This window comes from Rissa tridactyla, chromosome Z (assembly GCF_028500815.1).
Source record: "Rissa tridactyla isolate bRisTri1 chromosome Z, bRisTri1.patW.cur.20221130, whole genome shotgun sequence".
NCBI lineage: Eukaryota > Metazoa > Chordata > Aves > Charadriiformes > Laridae > Rissa > Rissa tridactyla.
Genome location: NC_071497.1, coordinates 83,404,940 through 83,417,526, shown reverse-complemented (window position 1 = coordinate 83,417,526; position 12,587 = coordinate 83,404,940). Strand labels below are relative to the sequence as shown.

General features: G+C 44.2%; 1 protein-coding gene across 1 annotated transcript in view; it reads left to right on the top strand.

The window, feature by feature from the left end:
* LOC128902657 (lipoxygenase homology domain-containing protein 1-like) overlaps nucleotides 1-12,587 on the top strand; it is a 153,655-nt gene that overhangs the window by 9,689 nt on the left and 131,379 nt on the right. The window contains exons 2-3 of the mRNA XM_054186019.1: nucleotides 6,780-6,894; nucleotides 7,889-7,900. Of these exons, the coding sequence (XP_054041994.1) occupies nucleotides 6,780-6,894; nucleotides 7,889-7,900 (127 nt within the window). The remainder of the gene's footprint in view (nucleotides 1-6,779; nucleotides 6,895-7,888; nucleotides 7,901-12,587) is intronic.

The following is a 12,587-nucleotide window of genomic DNA, read 5'->3' as shown; positions in this document are numbered from 1 at the left end:
TCGGCTCAGAGAGACGTAAATCCTCCCCCTCTACTCTGCCCTGGTGAGGCCACATCTGGAGCACTGGGTCCAGTTCTAGGCTTCCCAGTTCAAGAAAGACAAGGAACTGCCGGAGAGTGTCCAGTAGAGGACTATGAAGATGACCCAGGGACTGGAGCATCTCTCTGATGAGGAAAGGCTGAGAGCCCTGGGGCTGTTCAGCCTGGAGAGGAGAAGACTGAGAGGGGATCCCATCAATGCTGATCAGTATCTAAAGGGTGGGTGCCAAGAGGATGGGGCCAGACTCTTCTCAGTGACGCTCAGTGACAGCAGAAGGGACAACGGGCACAAACTGGAACATGGAAAATTCCAACTGAACACAAGGAACAACTTCTTTCCTTTGAGGCTGCCAGAGCCCTGGAAGAGGCTGCCCAGAGAAGCTGTGGAGTCTCCTTCTCTGGTGATATTCCAAACCCTCCTGGATGCGTTCCTGTCCAACCTCTTTTGGCAGGGGTGTTGGACTAGATGATCCCCGAAGGTCCCTTCCAACCCATACCATTCTGCGATTCTGTGTAAAAGGCAGAGATACTGGAGGGTGTCAGTGCACTGCAGGCTGCCTCCAGGACACCAGTGCTTCTGTCCACACTGGGAAGTTTCGTGCCTGCAGACACTTTGGGACTTTCACCCGTTCTGTTTCACCCGCTATCCATGGCTCAGCTCTTGTTTCTGCTTTCCCTCTTCCTTACTCAAACTCTTTGATGACTCCTCACCAGCTTTGCTGTCTTATTCCACTTGTTTAATCACTCTTGTGGCATAGCCCTTAATTTTTTTTCTACCACTCTTGCTAGAAAACAGTTAGGCACCGGCATGATCTTCAGCCCGGTTCTCCATATTCATTGTATGAGAATGTGACCTGAAGGGATCTGCAGCCACTGCCATAATTGGTGCTAAGCAGTCCCACGTCGTTGGAGTCAGAAAAAGCTGAATTTATCAGCCAAAGCACTCTTCTGCCCTGAAGATATTCCTTCCTTGTGGAGCTAAGGGAATTTTGCATGCTTTTAGCTAGAGGATTGTCAGTCTTTAGCTAGACTTGTCAGTCTTTACAGCTTTACAGTCATTTAGCGACCATTTTGAAGTGAGTGTTTCTCTACTCTGGCCATTGGATGGATGGGTTTATAGTATCAGCTCTTCCTGCAAGACAGAGAAATGGATGTAAGTTCTTCCAGCGATGCTTCAATGTAACCCGATACTGATTTTGCTGTGTCTTGTGCTTGAAATGACCATTTTGGAATGATTATTTTCAGCAAAAAGAAACTCGTGTCTATTATTTACTTTATTGAGTTTGTATATGCCCATGAAAAGCGGTAATGGGTTTGCAGTCCACAGCAAATCAGTTCTGTTTAGCTTGCAGAAACTTTCCCTGGTTTCCGAAGACTTCATGGCAGATAGCTGAACACTGGAGTCAGCTGAAGATTCAATATCTACCAGATGAGATAAGTGAACAAAATTCCACTTGATTGAGACAATACTCGGAACAAAAGAGTCTGTATCAGTGGCTGTATTAAAAGCTTTATATTGACTCTGCCTAGCCCAGTGGGAGAAAAGGAGGATTTGGAGACTGGCCTGAAAGTCAAGCATTCCTATATTAACACTCTAGATTACTGTAACCTGGCCATGTTCTGGGCACACAGAATAGACTTACCTTGACCTTGAGGGTGAGATTGTTTGCCAATTAAAAGCACCTAAATGTAGGTGTCTTCCTGGGAGCAGTGGCCCACGCAGCGTGCCTATGTTCAAGCTGGGATCCTGTACTCTACCTTTTACTTTCATGACCTTTTTGGGGCTCCTATACTCATGGTGTGCGATGAACTCAGCCAACACTGGTAGGAAAAGCATTAAGGAGTAGCAGAGATGGGCAGAAGCACCTTAACACTGGCTTAATGACTGAGCAGTAGCTTAGGTGAAGAGGCATGGACTTTTGGGGCACCCTGTCCATATTTGGAGGAAGGCGGATGATCAGTGCCAATATTTGACAAGGGGCAGGGGTATGTCATGGTTTACACCTTATGTTTGACCAAGAAGGAAATAGGGATATGGTGGGTGTGAAGCCATCCACTCATGGAGAGGCTAAGAGATTTCTGCCAAAGCACATCTTGATGTACTCAAGTTACTTCAAGTTGTGCCAGGGGAGGTTTAGATTGGATATTACGAAAAAATTCTTCACTGAATTGGAAGAGGCTGCCCAGGGCAGTGGTTGAGTCACCATCCCTGGAGTGTTTAAAAGATGGGTAGATGTGGTGCTGAGGGAGGTGATTTAGTGATGGACATGGCAGTGCTAGGTTAATGGTTGGACTTGATCTTAGAGGTCTTTTACAACCTAAATGATTCTGTGATTCTGTTCTATGATTCTTTGTGTAAGATCAGCAGGAATGAATATAAGGCGCTGTTTTTCACACTATGGAAGCCGAAATTTATTGCAAAGCTCTGAAGAAAGTTCTTGTTTCAAGTCCTGCTGACTAAGACGGGAAAACCAGAAACTCTTGAGGTGAGCAGCTGGTAAAACAATGCAGTGTCTGTTTGGAACTGGTCTCTCAACTGACTCAGTGGAGGAGATGTCAGTGGGGTTGAACCAGCCATCCCAAACTCCACTTCGAGAGCAGATCTCTTTGAGGAGCTCAAAGGTTCCCCAGTATGTCTCTCGCTGATGTCAGACAGCTAAAAGCAAAGCCACGTACATACTCGCATCTCATAAATTAGTAAGGGAAGAGGAAGACTGTGGATGCACTTGGAAACTTCAAGGGTAACCGTAAAATCCCTGCAGATGGTCTCTTTATTTGCATTCAGTGATTGCTTCCATTGAGGAGGAGTCTAAATAGTAAGATACAGCCAAATCTGGAGTGATATACCAAAACCTCATTCTATCCTGAAAAAACTTGCTATAATTTCTATTTAGCTGTTGGACCAAGCAACAGCCCTGAAAGAAATCTTGAACTGACTGTGTGCATCAGTGTCAAAGGATGGGAAAAGAGCAACCTTTGAACTTCATTAGTTTTCAAAGAAATATTGCAGTTTTGTTGGCTTTTTTTTTTCTTTTTTTTAAACCTTTCAATATAACAATATAAACTGGATGGATTTTTTTTTTTTAACTTTGCCTGGTGATAAGCATATATTCCTTACAAGACTGATGCAGGTGGAGGATAAGCAAAGTGAATAAACAGTTGGCCAAACTTATTTACACACTGCTCCTGTTAAATGAATTGGGAGATTCTGGAGAATTTGGGCAGCTATTTTCCATCAGCGGAAGGGTTTTAAGGGCTGGCACCTTTGCACCATAGAGATAAATCTTTGGTGAATACTGCTGCCCACAATCCTGAGAATATTCACAGCAGTGATGGAGGTGAAGCCTCAGCAGGTAATTCAGACCTCTCGAGTGGCGGAGAGGGGTTTGAAACATGGGGACTCAAAATGAGTAGAAGATTGGAAATCCCATGAGACCATCCAGAAAAAAAGGAACTTTGTGGGAAGGGAAGACCTAACTTGCATGATGAAACACATGGAATACTTGAGATATTTAACTTCTGTCTTTTCTTAATCTTCACCTTCACAGCTGCAGCACTGAAGTGGCAAAATTGATCTTTCTAGCCCAGATTCCACTAGATTCCAGCCCAGATTCCAGAAGCGTGACTTCCCCAGAAATCCAATTTCAAGCTTTTCGGCTATTTCAGCTTTATTGTCCCAAGTCATAAAGTACAAGATGTTTATGCTTGGGATTTGCTAAGGTTGGACGCGTTCTCTCAAAGTCAGAATATCCGATTATTCAGGAGCAAACTCCTGGGGTGGTTAAGAAATGTCATTAGTCTACAGTTCTTGTCGTCTTATATCATGGACCCTGTTCCCAGCAAAGAGGCTTGGGGTACGAAACGAAAATGATGTTAACTGCAGCATATGCTCAGTAATGACCTGTGCTACTTGGGCAAGGCTCAGCACATCTGTCCTGGTAAAAACTGCTCATCCACGTGCTCCGTGCGCACTCCAGTGTGTGTAAGGTGAATGTAGGGTTGTGAACCCGACGTACAAATTTGTACGTGTTCATGGCTTGTGTTTTCTTGCAACTGTGAGACTCCCATTGCGGGAATTAGAGAAGGGTTTTGATTTTTAATTTGGTGGGGGGGGGGAGTATTGTGGCTTGTTGATGGTGTTGTCTTAGACACTTAATTTCCTTGTATCCCATCATCTCATTTGTTAGGAGTGGGAAAGTGAAAGTAGATCTGCCTGACTTACACCTTCTGTGAGGAAATTAAGGTTAGATGTATAGATGAGGGGATGTCAATACCCAGAGAGGTGCAACAGACCGGTTCAGGAATGGGTTTCACTTGATGTAACATGAGTGGATGTAACACGACAGACTCTGCCTGCCACACGTAACTTATTAGTCCTAGCGCTTCTCTAACAATGAAAAGAAAAAACACCCACTTACTAGAAAACCTGTGAACTTATGGATTGTTGTGATGACCCTTTTTTTCCCTCCTTTTTCATGGGGAAAACGCCTTCAGCCACCTGCCTGCCAGCAAGAAGCAGGGCACAACTTGACCTCACCCCCTGAAAGGAGGAACAGGGCCAAATTTTCCGGAGCTTCTGTGGGGAGAGGGGGGTCGGTGCATTAAAGGACCTTACATCCAATGAAAGCTTGGAGAGGGATGCTCAGCTGTAACTGCCAATTTACAGCAGTAATTCTGAGAACTCAAGTACTTAGCAGGCAGGCTGGGCAAGATGAAATGATGAAAGTTTAACCTTTCCTCCAGCTTATAGATCTGAGACTGAAATATTGTCACTAGCTAATGACCGTTGTGTGGTCTAAAACCAAAAGGGGCCACCGGGATGCTTGGTGTGGCCACAGGCAGTGCCTGTAGGATGCTCTGGCAGTGATAAGTACATCCATGGTACAGGTAAGTTGTCATACGCTTTGAGATGGCCAGGCATAAACGGGTGCAGCAATATTATAACTTAATGACGTAAGCTCGCTGTTTCCAAAGCAGAGTCGAGTCGGCGCTGGAAAGCCACGAAGCAATCAGTGGTGAATCACTGGGGCAGGGTGGCTTACGAGTCTTCCTCCTGTTAATGGCTAATGCGAGGACGTCGTCTGTCTCTCCGTTCTATGCCAAGCATCTCCCGTTGGCATGTGCGAACGCTAACAGGAGGAAGGTGAAATGAAAACATTGTTCCTACATATTACTCATATGCAAGCTGTGGATTTCATATATTCTTTTTTGCAAAGAAACCTTCTCTTCCTTTCAGCCCATAAATGAAATACGCCAAGCCAAGGGATTCTTAAAATTTAGCTGAGCACAGATCAAACGTACTGTATTTATTATAATAATGTACCCTTCCTGTCCTATTTACATTAATGGAAAGGTGAGGTTAGGAGAATATTGTGGTATGTTTTTCTGTCTCAGTGCAATAGAGCCGCTGGAAATGAGGAGTGGTTTCTAATCAGTGTTACATGAGTGGCCTGGGTTTTGCTCTAGCACTCTGTCTACATCCTTTTCAGTTAAAATGTGGATTTAATTTCTTCTCCGTCGTGCTTTGAGGGAAGAGTGTTAGTGGGGAAAAACTTTGGTGCTTTGAGTAAGGAGTCCCAATACGGTTTTTGTCTCTTTTGAATATATTTGAGGTGTAGTGGGGGAAAGACGGACGCTAACAAAATACATGAGTCCTGATGCACCTGTGAAGAAGGGCGGTTTTACAGCATTAATTCTGAGAAATCATGTACTTAGTCAGGCTGGGTAAGATGAAATGATGAAAGTTTAGCGTTTCCTCCCACTTATAGGTCTGAGACTGAAATATTGTCACTAGCTAATGACCATTGTGTGTTCTAAAGCCAAAAGGGGCCATCAGGATGCTTGGTGTGGCCAAAGGCAAAGTTTTATAATTTCCTCCAATTCCTTCTGTATTGAGACAACCGAGACATGTCCTTCAGAAAGGTAACCTCTTCCCAAGCCTTAAGTCCTGTTCAAACTCCACTCGTCATCCTGCTTAAGAACTGCGTGTCTGACTGTAATTTGAATTTATCTAGCTTTACCTTCTGGACATCGGGTCTTGTCATACCTTTCTCCACTTGAGTAAAAGGCTCTTTTTAACTCGTGTCTCTCCCAAGCAGATATCGATGTGTGGTAATAAAGTCACCGCTCAATCTACTGCTTGGAAAGATCAATTGATAGAGCTTTGAGACTCTAATTTAAGCATCTTCCTACCTTATTCTCCTCATGATTTTACATTTGGTCTCTGGTAAAGTCTCCAGAACAACCGAAATGCAAACTTTCTGGCTGTAGTGATTTCTCAGCTTTGTACAAATGTCTTACCAGAACAAACAGGAAAGCGTACATTGCACTGACGCGTGCATTGAACTGACACGTGCATACACGAAAAATGGCTCAACAGCTTTACTCTAACACTTCACATAAATTCATCTGTTATACATAAGACATGCACATGCGTTATGGTAGGGGAGGCGATGTATTCACAGAGAAGTGCTTTATTTTCAGCAAAATCCTTCCTAACTCTGTCCCTCTCTGCCCATGTAAAGCGTCTCCAGCAGTTTTCGTTTGATGTGAAGTTTTTCACCAGTTCTCTTGACCCTTAGCACTGATCATGCCTTGCCCCAGAGATGGGTTTGTTTCGGTGGTGGATGCAGAGATCTGTCTCTGGGGTCTTCAGCTCAGGTTTGGGGATGTCTTGGATCTGTAGCTTATCGGGTGAGGGATTTCTCCTGTTGTCCTGATCTTTCTTTTCTCCTTCCACAGTTTACGAAGTGGTGACAGTGACGGGAGATGTCCGGGGAGCAGGAACTGACGCCAACGTCTTCGTTACTCTCTTTGGAGAGCATGGGATTACTCCCAAGACTCATCTCACAAGCAAGTGAGTATCTGGAAGGAAATCTCTATCTTTGAGGCCTGCTCTTCAGTAACTTTTATTGCATTTTGATGAAACGTAATATTGTGCTGATGGATGCAGAGGGGATAAATCTAAAAGGTGTTTTGAGATCACCAGGGAAATCTGAGTTTTTGCTGTTGCATGTTCCTTACCAAACCCCTTGCAAACCTGCATTCCTTTCTGTAGGTGGAAATATGTGTTCAGATCCATATTATATAAGGCTCACACTTGCAAGGTGTGGGGATACGTGCTTTTCTTAAAGCTTAAATTAGGAGCTCCCAATTTAGGAGCTGAGAATATCCATTGCTTGTTGGAGTGGGCATGATGGGCCATGTTCGCATGCCTGAATCCCACTGAGGTCTCCATGCTAAGTCAGGTACCGAGATAAGTGTCCTTGAACGTTTCTGAAGAGTAACTCAGTGGGTTTGAAGCAATGTTGTTGATGGGTAAACACCCACACTCAGCCATAGGAAATCTGAGGCAAGCAGAAATGGAAGAATTTAAGCTGTTTCCTAATTTAGGCTGTTTCCACCCTATCTGCTGTGTGCTTGGTCGCACACCGTTGTGGTGGCACTGCTCTGTTTTCCTCCAGCTGATGCCAATGCCACCCTCTGGGTGCAACTTCTCAGTTCTTATGACTATGTTGAACTTAGTGGAAACCATATTTTATAATTTAACAAGCTACTATTAAACTTTTGACTCTCTCCATAGCTTTTTTTAAAAAAAAGAAAAAGCGAGCATCAGGGCCAGCAGGTGCTCAACTCCTTTAACAAAGTCCCAGCTCTGCATGTACTAATTTTCCCTTAGCCAGACAATTGCACTAAGAGCAGAAATCCCTTCTCCGTGGGGTCTAGGAGAGGCTGTGTGTCTCTGTTTTTCGGTGTTCTTATTGTTTTGGTTTTCTTGAAAATGTGCTTCGGAAATTATTAATCCTGTTCTAATGTCACACGGTAACTTCACATTTTCTCCATTTCTACAGCACCGACAAGAGGTACCTGCAGCTATTTTAAATTTTACCCTCAAAAGAGCTTCTCTCTTCCCAGTGAAGCAACTCAAACATGAGAGTCTGTAAAGAAAATGATATGGGAATGGTAAAGAAAATACATGAAATTTCAGCCCTGTTTGCCATATTTGAAATTCAGAAATCAGAGCAAGGCAAAGGTGTTTTATTATCCTGGCATCTCCAGAAACACCAGCGAGAACCTGCTGATTGTATGTCATCATACATCTATACAAAAGTGCTTTGTCTCCGTTCTGTGATTTTCATCCAGACAACCCAATGAACTTATAAAGCTGAATACCATTTCTCTTGATTTAACAGAGATGGAAACCGAGGCAAGGAGGTAAAAGACGACATGGTCCCATAGCAGGTCAGTGGCAGAGGTGGGAGCAGCAGCAGCTCTGCTGGAGGAATTGCTTCTAGCACCCAAACCTGCCTTGTAGTATTTGGCAAAGCCATCAAGGCAACATCTGCTTTCCAGGGAGTTTTCTTGTGGTCAGCATTTACATAGAGAGCCATTTCACTGTGCAAGCGCTCTTCTGCATGTGGCTATGGAAAGAATCCAAATATTACCTTCCAAAAGGGAACACCAAAACCGCGTGTTCTTTAGAGAAGAAGTCATGAGATCCCTATAATAGATTTCTTAATCAGCTGTGACTGGTTGCACAAGTCATCTTTGCTGGCACTGGTGAATGCCTGCTCTTTCCTCACTGCTTTTTTTTTTTGTGAAAGAAGGAAAGAATCACACAGGATGATTCAGGTTGGAAGGCACCTTAAAGATTATCTAGTTCCAACTCCCCTGCCCTGGGCAGGGACACCTCCCACTAGACCAGGCTGCTCAAAGCCTCAAGAAGGGACACGCAGGGATGATTTTAAGTTGCAGCAGGAGCAATTTGAGCTTGTTCAGACCCGGGTTGGCATTTTGGGCTTGGTCCCTGCTGCTGCAGAGAGCAGATGGCTGAGGTGTTGGTAAGCAAGGATGAAAGGCATGGGAAGCCAACGTTCTGGAGTTCAGGGCTCTTAGAACCAATCCCGTAGGAGGTGACCGCTAGAACTGCAACTACAACTTTCCACTGGGGATTTCCCAAGCATCGGGGAAATTTCTGCATCTCTAAGCAAAGTCTGGTGCATTACAGAGCTTCGTCGAGGAACAGAGAGGGAAAAGCTAGTCCTAGCGTAGGAGTTGTCTGCGGATCTGTTTAATTGATAGTCTTGTCTCCTAAATATGAAGCAAACCATGAACTAGTCAGTTTGCCCCCAAATTTATTATGCAGCTTTGTGAATATGGCAAAAGGATGGAATCTCATGCATCTTTCAACTAAATGTTTACACGAGTTCATTTATGACTGCAGATGCATGACATTTTATAGGTGTTTACGTTTCCCCGTGTATGACAGAAAGCTAAAATATCATGCATTGCCTAAAGACGGTACTACCGTTTCAGCTTCTGGTTACAATAGGTTTTTCTTATTTCTTTTGTGATTGTGTGCTGGTAGTGAAATACATGACATTTCAGATCTTTTTGTCATGTGCGGTAAAGGGAAGGCATGGCAAGCTGATGAAATATCATGTGTTTTTAACATTGGCCAACAATAAGGTAACTGTGAAAAACAGACACAAATTTTCATCGTGACTTGTCAGGAGGAACATCAGTTCTGGAAGTGGCAGGACCCATATTCTTCCCCAAAAGATGCATTTATTTAGGCCAGGAGGTTTAGCCAAGGTAGTAGTGTTTGGGTCCAGGAGGGACTGGAACGAATCCTCCTTTGCATTTTCTGTCTGCCAGTTTGGGGGACGGTAACACCTCCCTGCCAGTGCCGGAGGTGGTGGATGGGTGCTGACAAAACGCTGCTCAGCCCAGGCAAAATCCCGCTTAAAAACCCAGCTCAGAAACTCTCCAGATCCCCACCTGCCATCCTGCACCAGCTACAGCTCAGCCAGAAGCTAAAAGCCCTACCACAAATAAGCTTCTTTCCATGGACTCCATCACAGGCACATGGGTGGACACCAAGGGATTGCTTGGTGGCATTTTGGCAGCGGCCGAGACCTTTCCTACAGGCACAAGCTTCTTCTCCATGGTCCAACGCTGACCAGACAGCGCTGACCCTCCATAGCGTTTTATTTCTCCTAGCTCATGTGCCTTCCACCACGCTGGGGCAGAGGTAGGAAAGGACCGGTTGCGAAACTCAGCTGCCAGCTCATTCACAGTGTTTAGTAGCAAATTTATTTGTTTGTTGTTAGTACAAAGGAATCCACTTTTCTGTGTCAGGCTTACCTAGTCCAGCTTGTGACAACCGCAATAAATATTCATGGGGAGAGTTTTCCTTTAAAAAAGAAAAAAAAAAGCAGCAGCTACAGCAATCTGAAAGAAAGATGAAATAATTGGTAGGTGACAGCCGGCTTCTAACTGCGTTTGAGGAATTTTTGAATCTTTATTTCCTATGCTGAATGCCTTTAATTGGCAGTCCCTTCTACCTGGCCTTGGGTTGCTATACAGAGCTTTTCCTGTTCCTAATGCCAACAAATACACACGAATTGCAGAGTACGTACGTGATGGTCTTTAGATGATGTTAATGTTTGTAGCTGTAGTACGGCTGAGCCTTACCGAGTTGCAGAAGATCTGATTTTGTTGTTTAACTGCTCTGGAATACATAAACAAATACAGGGAAGCAAGGTTGTTTGCTCTGAATGGTTAATATAATAAGTTAGAAACTGCCAGAAAGTTGGTATAGAAGGGGCTGTTGAGGCTAGGAAGGAAACAAACCCCAAGTGCAGTGGAGGAAGACTTCTTGCATCACTGCTGAAGCTCTTCTTCACAGATGAGTTGCAATACTTTTCCTTTAATGACATGGGTTGTTTCCTATTTTAAAGCTGCTTATGTGTCTAACCGTACTCTGATTTATGCCCGTACAAATCTGCAGCACTTACACCGCACTCTGAAGACTTAATGATCCGGGGCAGCGTTAAGTGATGGCACACTTTGGAGTCTGTATTAGCTTCTGAAAAAGAAATGAAGTGGGAAATTTCTTCTCTCTCTTACTCCAGGGCGTATTGGCTAGCCTGTGTTTAGCATTTCAGGAACAAAACCACCTGAGAGGGTGCTTAGGCAGCGGTGTTGGGCAAGATAAAGGGAAGAGCTGGTAGAACTGGTGTATGTATAAATTATAATCCACCTGCAGCTACGCATGTAACAGCTGGCGGTACCAACTACAAGGAAGGTCAAGCCTTAGAGGGAGAAACAGCAATTTACTCCAAACAGGCAGACTTCTAAGGGAATTCAGCTTCTAGACCAGATCCCTGCTGATAATTGCCAGCAGCGTTTTTCCGACTGTAAAACCTGGCCAGTTTTCCCATGGGATGAGTATAAGGTGCCTTCCTGGAACAAACTCAACATTTCTGCCTTGCTTAAAATACCTTTCTGCCAAAAACCCTTTCTGCCCCTACACCCAGCTTGTTACTCTCAGTCTTAAAAAGGTCTGAGCTCATTCTCATTAAAATTTTCAAAAAATATTTCTCCACGGGACTGGGGTAGAAATTTTCAGCGAAGTAAAATTTGCCCCCAGATTTTGGCAAAGCGGATGCAATTCAAAATGTAATTTAATACTGGGAAATGCTGAGCAACCTTTGCACCGTTATCAACGGCACTATCTGGTTATCTGTACTGGCTGTTTGTAGAAAAAGAAAATAATGTCCTTGATACAGACACATCTGCAGTCGCTGTGCTTTTCGGCTGGTTTCTTTTCCATCTGGAGTATTTCTGGATGTGCGCTGCCTTATGGGGTATTTCCAGCCGCCCGCCGACTGATGTTGTCAGCTTCATGACAACAGTCTTGGCAAAATATTTGCAGACCGTACTCCCTGGAGTATTTGCTGCTCCAAGAAGGATGTTAACGATGCTGCTATTGGAGCTCCATGTTAAGAGTAAATATGTTTGAACATACGTTTTTTATTTTTTTTTTTTGCAGTTTGGCTGTCCCTAAATCCATCCAGGCCAGTGTTCTCTCTCCAGAAGTGATCCATAGTGGATGTGTAGGAAGAAACATTTTTCCAATATCTTTTTTGCATCTTGTGGCAAGCCGCCGTCACAGCCAGAAGGCTGATAACACAGATTCACCCAGCCCATAATGTATATTGGATAATCTGAGGATGAGCAAAGCTGTTTGTACTTTCAAGCCAGGAGAACAATAGGGATAGACCAGTGCTCATCCCTGACACCTCTATATGTCAAAACTATGGTGTCCACCCCTAGTCCATTAGAAACTGGCCTCCCATGAGATAGCAGGTGATTCAAACAGCGTTATTTTTTTCCCTGGAGAGTGACAGGCTGTAGGACGATCTTTGCTGTGCGACCTTCTGAAATGGCCCCTGGTGCCCAACTCCTGCTACACATCCATGGCAGAAGCAGGTAGACGAGGAGAGATGGCAGGGAGATGCCACCAAGAACTGACTCTTCCTGATGATTTAACGGAGCATCTTTAAAATTTTTAATGATCATTAATGCAGTGACTCAAAGTGAAATCGGTTCAGGTTATTCCGTCACTGCTAAAGTTATTATTTTTATGCCTCTGCTGTCATCAGCACCCAGGTTTCCCCTCTCTTCCTAAGAGCTCAGCTCTGGAAAGGGTGCTGTTAGCTGATCAGAAGCGAAGATTATTTTCTGCAAATATTCAAAATTTCC